This window comes from Bufo bufo, chromosome 10 (assembly GCF_905171765.1).
Source record: "Bufo bufo chromosome 10, aBufBuf1.1, whole genome shotgun sequence".
Classification (NCBI taxonomy): Eukaryota; Metazoa; Chordata; class Amphibia; order Anura; family Bufonidae; genus Bufo; species Bufo bufo.
In genome coordinates this window covers 33,396,277-33,409,602 of record NC_053398.1, presented here as the reverse complement: position 1 = coordinate 33,409,602, position 13,326 = coordinate 33,396,277, and the positions used below count along the sequence as shown (strand labels likewise).

The following is a 13,326-nucleotide window of genomic DNA, read 5'->3' as shown; positions in this document are numbered from 1 at the left end:
CTTGAAGAACATGTGAGACCATCAGTTAGAAAATTAAAGCTGAAGCGGAACTGGACCATGCAACATGACAATGACCCAAAACATACTAGTAAATCAACCAAAGATTGGCTGAAAAAGAAGAAATGGAGAGTCCTGGAATGGCCAAGTCAAAGTCCAGATTTGAATCCCATTGAGATGCTGTGGGGTGACTTAAAAAGGGCTGTACGTGCAAGAAACCCCTCAAACATCTCACAGCTGAAAAAGTTCTGCATTGAGGAGTGGGGTAAAATTTCCTCAGACCGATGTCGAAGACTGGTAGATGGCTACAAGAACCGTCTCACTGCAGTTATTTCAGCCAAAGGAGGTAACACTCGCTATTAGGGGCAAGGGTGTCCTATCTTTTTCCTCAGTTAGAATAGGCATTTTTGTAGAATGACATTTACAGAAGATCTTGAAAAGACTTTTCTTCAGTTTTCTTTGTTTAGTCGGATTACTTTAATCTCTCTGTATTGTTGAAACGGAGATGAAATAACCATTTATTAAAAATGTTACAAAAAACCACATGCTTTCAAAGGGTGTCCTAATTTTTTCACATGACTGTATATATTTTTTTAAATCACTTACTTGTGAGTAGCGCCGCCGGCCGCCCGTCCCAGCCTGCGTGTGCCGTGCGACCCTGGTCCTCACTCACAGAGCGGCACGGACCCGGCAGCACGGCAACACAGTCACAGGGTCAGGCCAGCGGTGTGTGACTGGCGAGTGGCGCAGCGGCAGCAGGGACTGTAGCCGACTGTGTCTGTGAGTCTGACTCGCACACAGCCAGATTGCCGTAGCAGCAGGACAGGTGGGTAGGTGATCACTGATGAGTGCACGGCATAAATGTGTTTTAAAAAAATTATTACACAAACAACAGTCAAAAATGGAGGGGGGGGGATGGTGACCGTGACATGATGGGAGGGGGGACAATGTCTGTAGTCTGTGACATGGGGATGGGGCCGGGGGAGATGATGTGCCATGGGGGGGAACGGAATGTGACACAATAGGGGGTAATGATGTGATCATGATGTGACACGAAGGGGGTGATGTGACATGGTTTGGAGGGGTAGAAATGTGACATTGAGGGGGTGAAATGTGACAAGGAGGGGGAGAAATGCGACATGGAGGGCTGATGTGACAGGCGATTTGACAGGGAGGAGGAAAAATGTGACTGAGGCCTTGAGGGGGAGAAATGTGACATGGAGGGGGAGAAATGTGACATGGGTGTGATGTGACAGAGGGGATTATGTAAAAAGGAGGGGGGAAATGTGACATGGAGGGCTGATGTGACATAGGTGATTTGACATGGAGGGGGAAAAATGTGACATTGAGACCTTGAGGGGGAGAAATGTGACATGGAGGGGGAGAAAGTTGACATGGAGGGGGAGAAATGTGAAATGGGGGTGATGTGACAGAGGGGATTATGTAAAAACGAGCGGGGAAATGTGACAAGGAGGGCTGATGTGACATAGGTGATTTGACATGGAGGGGGAAAAATGTGACATTGAGACCTTGAGGGGGAGAAATCTGACATGGGGGTTATGTGACAGAGGGCTGCAACAAACGGACAACAATGGGTCAACTGAACCATAGAGTTGAACTTCTGGGGCGGGGGGCGCCAAAATGTAGCTTAGCTTGTGTTGGCAAAACTCCTTGCACCGGCCCTGTGTGTCACCAATTACCAAAGGTAGTTTTTGATAAATTGTTGCATGTGTTTAGTTTCTTCTCTTCTTGATTTAGCCCTTACCAAGTCAGTACCCCTTGAAAAAGTTGGCTATGAAATGTACGTAGTCTGTATGTGGTCTGAGGTGGTCGTCATCAACAAATGGGTTTGGCTTATAAGACTACAACCAGTTTGCTGTTATATATTTATTGACCCAACTTCTGGTTTCTGTTGTTTATGGCTTATCAATAGGGCTAGGACCAGCTCCTATCATGACAACAGGTCTCTGAAGTGAACGGAGAGAAAGGTGTGTATGCATGACCACCGTCCATGCACTTTTATGGGCCCTCCAAAAGTAAGCAAGAAGTCCCATAGCAGTGAATGGAGAGGATGGTGATCCATTCACTTCAAGGCCCAGTTTTTGAGACGGGAGCGGGCCCCAAAGGTGTTACCCATACCCATCTGATGTTTGTCATATCTTATCTATATGCTATAAATGTCCCAGATGGAACAACCCCTTTATGGCTCATTCACACTATCATGGGCCATTTGTATTGCAGACCACAAACAGCGGGTCCGCAATATACAGGCATCAGCCTAGTGAATCCCATATCTCCCATTGACTTCGATACTATCCACATCCTGCAATTTCTTGCCCAACTTCTACATCCATCAAGACTTGCCCTGGTAAATTCTCGACTTTGCTGTTTAAATAGTAAATTTGGTTGCAGTGCAGAATTCAGGGTGCGTGTATTTATATGGGAGACTTCTCGCTTCTGGCTCTTTCTCATTAGGGAGACCACCTAGTATGTATGAGGCATAATATAGTCCAGCCAACACTGATATGCGTTTCTTGGAAAAATGATATGCAAATTAACATATCTTACTTCTGCTAGCATCAGATAGGTTGAGTGTTCTTTTCTTTTTTAAAAAAAAAAAAAGCTTATTTGAATATATTTTCCAATAACCCAAAGGCATATAAATTAGCTTTCCTTTAGGAAAAAGCACTGATTAAACAGTTCAAGGCTACCACCAGGGGAAGATCTCATTATGGAAAATCCCTGATTGAACAGTTCAAGGCTACCACCATGGGAAAATCTGACTTGCATGTGTCATTCAGAGAAGCATAATACTGGGACATTATTCAGTACTCTTGTCCTTTTAGAAAGAGAACTGACTTTCATGTCTCACTCAGAGAAGTATTTTGCGCGTCTCTTTCTCTCTATTTCTCTGTAAATTCTCTCTCTCAGCACTTTGATTAAGGTAAATTCGATTTGTGCCCAAAATGAATTTTTGGGGAAAAATTTGGCGATCCACACCCAAAACTAATTTAAAGAAATATGCTCATCTCTAATCAGGTCATTAACTTTGATTATACATAAAACATGTCTCTCTTTATAACCTACTAATAAAATATCTGTCTATTTTTAATTCCAGGAAATTGTGCTGGTGGTATTCTTTGGAACAGAATATGTTGTCAGATTGTGGTCTGCTGGTTGTCGAAGCAAATATGTGGGAATATGGGGAAGATTTCGCTTTGCTAGGAAACCTATTTCTGTTATAGGTATGTGGGACACATTTTTTTTATTAAAGGAAACCTATCACCTGCTGTACGTATTTTACCAATTAATGGTAATACAATATTTTTTTTTTTTATAAACTTTTTTTATATATTTTTATATTTTTAAAAAAATATATATATTTCCATGAAAGATTATTGGGGCAGGCATCTTGGCCAAGCTGCTGTTAACAGCATTTAGAGACATGCTTTACAGCAGCTCTAGGTACAATAGAGGAGAGCAATCTAGGCATGCTCCGTGTCATGTGCCGATATCATTGTGCAGTGAGGGGGAGAAGGTACACTGTGACCATCAACTATTAAAAATTATGGATCCAATTTTATCTTTACAGAGACAATCCTGCCTCTGCGGAATAGGAAGGGTTTTTCATATTATTAGGCTTAGTGTCCAATGTGAAAACTGCTGAATTTGAGTTTTTTTTTAAACAAAATATAGATAGTGACATGGAAAAATGTAAAAACAAATCGCCAAAAATGAATGTAATATAGTGTGTAAGGCTGAAAAAACACATGTCCATTCGTTTCAGCCTGTTATCCTACAAAGTTGATCTAGAGGAAGGCAAAATACACCTTAGGGTCCATTCACACGACCATATTTTCTGTCCGCATCCCATACTCATTTTTTTCGGATCAGATGCGGACCCTTTCATTTAAACGGGGCCGTAAAAGATACAGACAGTACACTGTGTGCTGTCCGCATCCGTATGTCCATTCCACGGCCCAGCAAAAAAGATGGAACATGTCCTATTCTCGTCCTTTTTGCCGACTAGAATAGAATAGGCATCTCTAACGTAGGGCGGAATGTGCGAGACTGCAAAATGCGGGACGCACGTGACTGGTATCCATAATTTGCGGACCGCAAAATGGATGTGGTTGTGTGAATGGGGCTTTATATAAATGCAACTGCAAAACGTGAAGCCATATTTGTCAGTGCAAGTCCAGAAAGTGACTTACTCTATGAAACTTTCGACCTGTTAATGTTAATCTTTTTTACGTTGCAGATTTAATTGTTGTTGTAGCTTCTGTCATAGTCCTTTGTGTAGGATCAAATGGGCAGGTTTTTGCAACGTCTGCTATAAGGTAAAGTTTTGTTTGTATGCATCTTATTAGAACAAAGTGAATTTTTTGTATGAGCTCTCAGTTATTACTTTACTTCCACCATTAGGGTGGGTTCACACAAGGAGGATATTGTACAGTACCAGCAAAATGGAGGAGATTTTAAGAAAATGTGCACAAAAATCTGCAGCACGTCAGTTTATGCTGTGCCTCTCCACCCTGGATGGTGACATCCGCAGCCATTTCTGCAGCAAAAAACACATGTAATCCCTGAAACCTCTGCAGCAGATTTACAGAAACCTCTGCAGCAGACAGTGACTCCAGTTTCGCTGTGGTGTCTTGTTGCTGCTCAGCTGCATTGTATAGCCATGTTTTAGGGTATAGGAACACGGGGTGTATTATGCACAGACAATCCGCAGCGCATTAAAGAGCCAACTAAGTCGATCCATCGGCACGGTGCGGAAATGTTCAGCTTGGAAATTGACCATCAGTGTGGATTTTTTTAATGTGCAGCATGTCAATTGTTTGTGCGGATTTTCAGTGCAGATTTCACCTTTTGCAATGCAAAGGGATAGATATGCGTCAAAATCCGTGACAAAATCTGCAAGTAACGCATTCGTATTAGACTACATGCACACGACCGTATGTGTTTTGCCGTCTGCAAATTGCAGATCCGCAAAAAAAAGCGGATGACATCTGTATGCCATCCGTTTATTTTTTTTTGCGGATCCATTGTAGCAATGCCTAAAACGGACAAGAATAGGACATGTTCGATTTTTTTTTTTTTTTTTTTACGGGACATACTGATGCGGACAGCACACGGTGTGCTGTCCGCATTTTTTGAGGACCCATTGAAATGAATGGGTCCGCATCCTATCCGCGAAAAAAACGGAACGGACACGGAAACAAACAACGTTCGTGTGCATGTAGCCTTATGGTGTGGATTTAACGAAGAATGGAAAATAAAAGTAAACAGCACTGCTGTGTGCATAGACCGTTAACCTGCAGATCCTCTTGTTGAGATTGGCTGCTGTTCGTGTTGAGCGAAGCAAGATTCGGATGCTTCATCCGAAGTCACTTTGTTCAAAATTTCAGAATAATACTGTACGGAGATTCGTCTCTGTACAGTATTAGAATGTATGGGCTCCTATGAGCCGAAGCAAGGTATTCAAGAAGTCGCGCGTGACTTCAGTAATTTATTTCTTAAAGTGGAAAACCACTTTAAAATTTGAAACCGAACTCTGCTTCGGTTCCGAGGTACTAATTGGCACTGAAGCCGAGTTTAGTTTCAAGTTTTAAAGTGGTTTTACACTTTAAGAAATAAATTACCGAAGTTATTAAACGAAGTCACATGCGACTTCTTCGGCACATCGGAGCCCATATATTCTAATATTGTAAGGAGACTAATCTCCGTACAGTATTTTTCCGAAGTTTTGAACGAAGCGACTTTGGATGAAGTATCCGAATCTCACTAGCTGCCTTGTACAAGCACTATCCCACCATCATCTCACCAAGAAATCTATACATGGAGAGCTGGTTTTCATTACAGCAAGGTATAATTACATGAAGCTACCAGAGAGAGAAAGTTTAAAGAGGATGTCCACGCACTACTCATTGTTAAAAAAAATCTTAGAATGGTGTAAAAAAATAAAATGAAAGCATACTCACCACACCGATCCCCTGCCGCAGCCATTTAGACCCTTCTCTGGTCCCCCTCTGGTCTCTACTTCTGTTGCCCCTCGACACATAGGAATTGCCTTTTCAGCCAATCACTGGCTGAAGTGGGTCACCGCTGTGGCCAGTGATTGGCTAGGCTGGCTTTTCTTGCCTGTTGAGAAGCATCAGGAAGTAGAGATCCATGGGGGGCTGGAGAAAGGTTGGAATGGTAGCAGCAGGGGAGCGGTGAGGGGGGGAGTATGTTTTTTTTTTTAAAATAATTTTTTACACTTTTCGAAGACTTTTGTAAATAATTTTGTATTACTTGGACAACCTGTTTATGTAAGGGCTTGCACATGTGGCGTGTACACAGAGACCATGTGGCAATCTATGAGAAGTCTGCTGATGCTTAATACCGCCACACAGTGCTGTACTGCAGAGGTACAGTAATATCTCAATAGTGTGGCATCCAATGGGACTTGGAAGATGGGTTAATCTTCCCTGGATGCCATGTTATGCATGCTAACAACTCTGAGCTTGTTCAGAGTCATAATTCAGCCATGAAAATTGTCTATAAATTTATATTGCTGTGGTTCTACAGGGGAATCCGATTTCTGCAGATACTACGAATGTTACATGTGGACCGACAAGGAGGGACATGGAGATTACTTGGATCAGTGGTTTTCATACACAGACAGGTATGTTGCATCAAATCTGGATGGAAAGTAAATTCTACAGCAATATGATCAATCATGTTGTCCTAAGTACAAAATAAGGCCTCCTGCACACGACCGTTGTGTGCACCCGTGGCCGTTGTGCCGTTTTCCGTTTTTTTTCGCGGACCCATTGACTTTCAATGGGTCCGTGGAAAAAACGGAAAATGCACCGTTTTGCAGCCGCATCCGTGATCCGTGTTTCCTGGCCGTGAAAAAAATATGACCTGTCCTATTTTTTTCACGGCCAACGGTTCACGGACCCATTCAAGTCAATGGGTCCGTGAAAGAACACGGATGCACACAAGATTGGCATCCGTGTCCGTGATCCGTGGCCGTAGGTTACTTTTTATACAGACTGATCCGAAGATCCGTCTGCATAAAAGCTTTTTCATAGCTGAGTTTTCACTTCGTGAAAACTCAGAACCGACAGTATATTCTAACACAGAGGCGTCCCCATGGTGATGGGGACGCTTCAGGTTAGAATATACTAAAAGAACTGTGTACATGACTGCCCCCTGCTGCCTGGCAGGTGGGCAGCAGGGGGCAGCCCCCCCCTGTAGTTAACACATTGGTGGCCAGTGCGGCCGCCCCCCCCCCTCCCTTGTAGTTAACACATTAGTGGCCAGTGGGCCCCACCCTGTAGTTAACACATTGGTGGCCAGTGCGGCCGCCCCCCCCCCTCCCTTGTAGTTAACACATTAGTGGCCAGTGGGCCCCACCCTGTAGTTAACACATTGGTGGCCAGTGCGGCCGGCCCCCCTCCCTTGTAGTTAACACATTAGTGGCCAGTGGGCCCCCCCCTGTAGTTAACACATTGGTGGCCAGTGCGGCCGGCCCCCCCTCCCCTGTAGTTAACTCGTTGGTGGCCAGTGGGCCCCCCTCCCTCCCCTGTAGTTAACTCGTTGGTGGCCAGTGGGCCCTCTCCCCTCCCTCCCCCTCCAAATTAAAATCTCCCCCCTATCATTGGTGGCAGCGGAGTGTACCGATCGGAGTCCCAGTTTAATCGCTGGGGCTCCGATCGGTAACCATGGCAACCAGGACGCTACTGCTGTCCCGGTTGCCATGGTTACTTAGCAATTTGTAGAACCATTATACTTACCTGCGAGCTGCGATCTCTGCGTCCGGCCGGGAGCTCCTCCTACTGGTAAGTGACAGGCCCGGCCGGGAGCTCCTCCTACTGGTAAGTGACATGACCTGTCACTTACCAGTAGGAGGAGCTCCCGGCCGGACGCAGAGATCGCAGCTCGCAGGTAAGTATAATGGTTCTACAAATTGCTAAGTAACCATGGCAACCGGGACAGCAGTAGCGTCCTGGTTGCCATGGTTACCGATCGGAGCCCCAGCGATTAAACTGGGACTCCGATCGGTACACTCCGCTGCCACCAATTATAGGGGGGGAGATTTTAATTAGGAGGGGGAGGGAGGGGAGAGGGCCCACTGGCCACCAACGAGTTAACTACAGGGGAGGGAGGGGGGCCCACTGGCCACCAACGAGTTAACTACAGGGGAGGGGGGGGGGGCCGGCCGCACTGGCCACCAATGTGTTAACTACAGGGGGGGCCCCACTGGCCACTAATGTGTTAACTACAAGGGAGGGGGGGGGTGGCCGCACTGGCCACCAATGTGTTAACTACAGGGGGGGGCCCACTGGCCACTAATGTGTTAACTACAAGGGAGGGAGGGGGGGGGGCGGCCGCACTGGCCACCAATGTGTTAACTACAGGGGGGGGGGCGGGGGGGTCTGCCCCCTGCTGCCTGGCAGCACCTGCCAGGCAGCAGGGGGCAGTCATGTACACAGTTCTTTTAGTATATTCTAACCTGAAGCGTCCCCATCACCATGGGAACGCCTCTGTGTTAGAATATACTGTCGGATTTGAGTTTCACGATGTAACTCAAATCCGACGGTATATTCTAACATAGAGGCGTTCCCATGGTGATGGGGACGCTTCAAGTTAAAATATACCATCGGATTGGAGAAAACTCCGATCCAATGGTATATTAACTCCTGACTTCACATTGTGTCAACGTCAAACGGATCCGTCCCCATTGACTTGCATTGTAACTCAGGACGGATCCGTTTGGCTCCGCACGGCCAGGCGGACACCAAAACGACTTTTTTTTCATGTCCGTGGATCCTCCAAAAATCAAGTAAGACCCACGGACGAAAAAACGGTCACGGATCACGGAAAAACGGGACCCTGTTTTGCGGACCGTGAAAATATACTGTCGTGTGCAATAAGCCTAATAGTAGATTATCAAGCTTTTTTTTTTCCGTTGCATTCTAAGCTGTTGAATTTGTGATTTCTCTTGCAGGAACTGATAACCACTCTCTACATTGGATTCCTTGGCTTAATTTTCTCTTCATACTTTGTGTACCTGGCTGAAAAAGATGCAGTTGATTCGTCTGGAGAATATCAGTTTGGCAGCTACGCTGATGCTCTGTGGTGGGGAGTAGTAAGTAAACCTCATATCAAATACTTTGGAAATTGAGTCATGGTCTTTCAAGGCCTCTGAAGTTGTCCTGTGGTACCTTGCACCAAGATGTTAGCAGTAGTCCTGTAAGCTATGAGGTGGGGCCTCTATGGATCGACTAGTTTTTTTCCAGCACGTCCCACAGATGCTCAATCGGATTGAGATTTTGGGAATTTGAAGGCCAACTCAACGCATCATGTTCCTCACGCCATTCTGGAATAATTTTTGCAGTGTGGCAGGGCACATTATACCATTAGGGAATACCGCTGCCATGAAGGGATGTACTTGATTTACAACAACATTTAAGTAGGTGACATGTGTCATGATAAAATTCACATGGGCCAATGTTTCCCAGCAGAATGTTGCCCAGAGTATCACATGGTTGTTCTCCCTTGGACTCTTTTGGTAGTTACTAAGCACCTCATATTGAGCACACCCCCGAAGATGTGATATTTTGGAGGTGCTTTGACCCAATCTTCTAGTCATCACAACTGGCCCTTGTCAAAGACCCTCAGATCCCCAAGCTCATCCATTTTTTTTTTTAAACCTGGGTGTTACCCTTACAACCTGAAAATATAAGTGAGCCAATAGGATTCTGAAACATAGATCTATACGTCTTCACAACATACCATCTGGAGACAATTAAGATACTCTAGAGCTCGAAAATCAAACCTTTATCTAGATACATGAGGAGTCCACATCCAGATATTGCATCCTGGGTATATCTAAGATTTAATTATGTTTAAGTAATCCTACTATATCACCAGGCACATTACTATAAGATTAGGCTCCAGCCAATATGGAGGCCATTACCAGCGGTTGCTAAGTAGACTAAGAGGTTTAAAGGGGTTTTCTAGGATTTTAAAACTGATGACCTGTCCTCAGGATAAGGGCTCATTCACGCAAACGTGTTTTCTTCCCGTTTACTTTGTGTGCATTCCGTTTCCATATGTCCATTCCGCAAAAAAAAAGAACATGTCCTATTACTGTCCGCATTACGGACAAGGATAGTACTGTTCTATTAGGGGCCAGCTGTTCCGTTCCGCAAAATACGGAATACACATGGACATCATCAGTATTTTTTGTGGATCGCAAAATACCTATGGTCGTGTGTATGAGCCCTAAGTCCTCAGTATGTGATCATTGGGGGTCTCACACCCAAGACTGCCTTCAATCAGCTGTTTGAGAAAGCACCAGAGCTCCTGTGAGTGCCGCAACCTTCTCCATGCTTACCAAGCACAGCGCCATACATTGTATAGCGGCTGCGCCTGGTATTGCACATAGCCCCATTGCAGTGAATGGGGCTGAGGGCAAAACCAAGCACAGTCACTATCAAATGTATGGTGCTGTGCTTGTTAAGCGCGGAGAAGGTTGCGGCACCGGTGGCTTCTCAAACAGCTGATTGGCTGGGGTCCCAGTAGTCAGACCCCCACCAATTAGATTAGATAGACCTATTGATACTAATGACGTATCCTGAGGATAGTTAATCAAAATCCCAGAAAATCCCTTTAAATTTGTATTTGTGTTCAACATCGCTATCAAATGTATGGTGCTGTGCTTGTTAAGCGCGGAGAAAGTTGCGGCACCGGTGGCTTCTCAAACAGCTGATTGGCTGGGGTCCCAGTAGTCAGACCCCCACCAATTAGATTAGATAGACCTATTGATACTAATGACCTATCCTGAGGATAGGTAATCAAAATCCCAGAAAATCCCTTTAAATTTGTATTTGTGTTCTACATCGCTACCCGGAATACAGTATGTTATTTTCTTGAAAATAATCAAGTACATTGGACTCCTAGTTGCTTTGTAGATTGCTATATAGACAAATATACCCAGATACGAATACAACATATCATCTGCGGTAGACTGTATTCCCATGTACTGCTTAAACAACATATGCTTCCCTCTAGGTCACAGTTACAACCATTGGTTATGGAGACAAAGTTCCCCAGACATGGATTGGGAAAACAATAGCATCCTGCTTTTCTGTCTTCGCCATCTCATTCTTCGCATTGCCAGCGGTATGAGCTTTTTTTTTTTCCGTAGAGTTATCAAAAAAGCATATGACAGATTGAGTTCAATTGAACATTCACCAAATTCTTTGAACGTTTATTACTTTGAGCTTTTAACAAGTGTTTCACAACCTCTTTTTTACTTTATTATACCCATTACCTTGGTTCCCTGCACACAACCTCACACGTCCCCTCCGCTATGTCAACACTACCTCTTCTCACTTCGTTCTTGTTCAAATCCTCCTCCTTCCCCTCCAATATTGTGCATGGCCTTAATCTCTTGTTGCTCCTCACTTCAACACACACTCCGTCCTTCTCCCCATATGTGCTCCTCATATGTCTTCCTTTTCCCATACGCAGCCTCCATACATGCATATGGAGCCTCTGTTTCACTCTTTTCACATAAGCCTCTGTCCTCAGACGCTACTTCTCTGCCCCTTTTCACAACGCCTCTTCTTTACCCCTGGAATTCCATCCTACTTTATCATCTCTGAAAGGTTTTGAGTCTGACAGCATCTAAGTCCTACTTGATGTTCTTCTATGACCCACCTATGTGACCTGTGAGACATCTATGGTCTAAAGATCCTCTTTAGGAACCACTGTTGTATTATGGTAGCTTCTTCGTAAATAATCGCTTTTTTAACAATCTATTCATGTTTAATCTTTCTTCAGGGTATTCTAGGCTCCGGTTTCGCCTTAAAGGTACAACAGAAGCAAAGACAGAAGCATTTTAACCGTCAGATTCCTGCAGCCGCATCGCTGATTCAGGTAGCAAATCTATAGAGGGTTGACAATTGCCAATTCAGGGGCTAACTAGAAGAAGGTGGCAAGGTTACATCTAGTAATTATATGCACAGGATTATAGTGTACTTGTGGTAATTTACTAAGCAGATAGAATACCCACTTGCTAAAATACTATTAACCCTACATACTGTGTTCTTCAAGCAAAATATGAAAACCTTTCTTGAAACTACTCTAATTTTCTGCCATCGCCGATCCCTTTGGAAGTAGGTTTGATAACTCTACGGTTCACACGTTAAATTAGCACTTTAGTATTTTGAGATTAGCTCCTTTAGTTGCAAAGATTGACCTCTACCCATAGCATACAAAATCTTGTTGGCTTTAGATGCAGCAGATAATACCTGCTGAAATTCTGTTTATTATCAACAGCTGCACTTAAAGGGGTTATTCATCTTCTGGAGGATTTTTGGCAAACCTCTCCTGGGCTGACCTTGCTCGAGTCCCTTGCTGTCAACATCTGCTTTCATGCTGCTGCAGCGGTGACCTACTCCCCTTGTGCCATATCAATTGGTCACACAAGGAGGCAAGCCATCACTGCAGTGGCATCAAAGTGGATGTTGACGGTGGAGGGTCCGAGCGGTACAATTGAGGCTGGGGAAACCCAGCAGCAGCCAGCTGGTAAATATGCTACCCTTTGCTGATCTGCCCAGGAGGGGGTTTGCCCAAAAAACAAAACAAAAGGTGGCCAACTCTTTTAAGCTGAAAACTTAAGGCCCTATTACACGGCTAATTTTTTTGGCCAATTTTCAGGAACCTTAGGAAGAATGGGCCTCCAATCTCCCTTCTATTGATGAAACAGAACCAACCCCTAGCATTGTTCCGTTGTGGAAATGTGATGACATGGTCTTTATAATACCCGGTGTCCTCTCTTTTGCATGGAGATCTAAGTAATGTTGGTGTCTTCTGTCTCCAGACAGCATGGAGATGTTATGCAGCTGAAAATCCAGATTCTGTAACATGGAAAATGTATATCAGGAAGGCACCACGCAATCAGCAAGTCGTGTCTCCTAGCCCAAAACCAAAGAAAACTGTATTGGTAAAGTATGCTTTTCCTGAAACCTAGTGACTGGTCACTGAAAAGATATTTAAGACTCAATTTAAATTTAAAAGAAATAGATTTGATGCAATAGGAATTACTGCTGACCGAGGGGCACAGACTAGACATCTAATGCTGTCAAGGAGAAATTTTAGCAATAAAACACATTCTACATCTGCAGTATAAAACATAAAAAAGTTACCCTACCAGTCAACCAAAGCCATTGTTTGATGAAATGTCCCTCTAAAGGTGCATGATGTAATCTGTAGTAAAAGGTAATCTTCTCACCAGTGTCTGTATTTGTGAGTTATAACCTTCCT

General features: G+C 44.3%; 1 protein-coding gene across 1 annotated transcript in view; it reads left to right on the top strand.

The window, feature by feature from the left end:
• KCNQ1 (potassium voltage-gated channel subfamily Q member 1) overlaps positions 1 to 13,326 on the top strand; it is a 185,628-nt gene that overhangs the window by 147,845 nt on the left and 24,457 nt on the right. Inside the window, exons 4-10 of the mRNA XM_040410033.1 lie at positions 3,116 to 3,242; positions 4,259 to 4,337; positions 6,571 to 6,667; positions 8,999 to 9,139; positions 11,068 to 11,178; positions 11,842 to 11,937; positions 12,884 to 13,006. Coding sequence (XP_040265967.1) covers positions 3,116 to 3,242; positions 4,259 to 4,337; positions 6,571 to 6,667; positions 8,999 to 9,139; positions 11,068 to 11,178; positions 11,842 to 11,937; positions 12,884 to 13,006 — 774 coding nt within the window. The remainder of the gene's footprint in view (positions 1 to 3,115; positions 3,243 to 4,258; positions 4,338 to 6,570; positions 6,668 to 8,998; positions 9,140 to 11,067; positions 11,179 to 11,841; positions 11,938 to 12,883; positions 13,007 to 13,326) is intronic.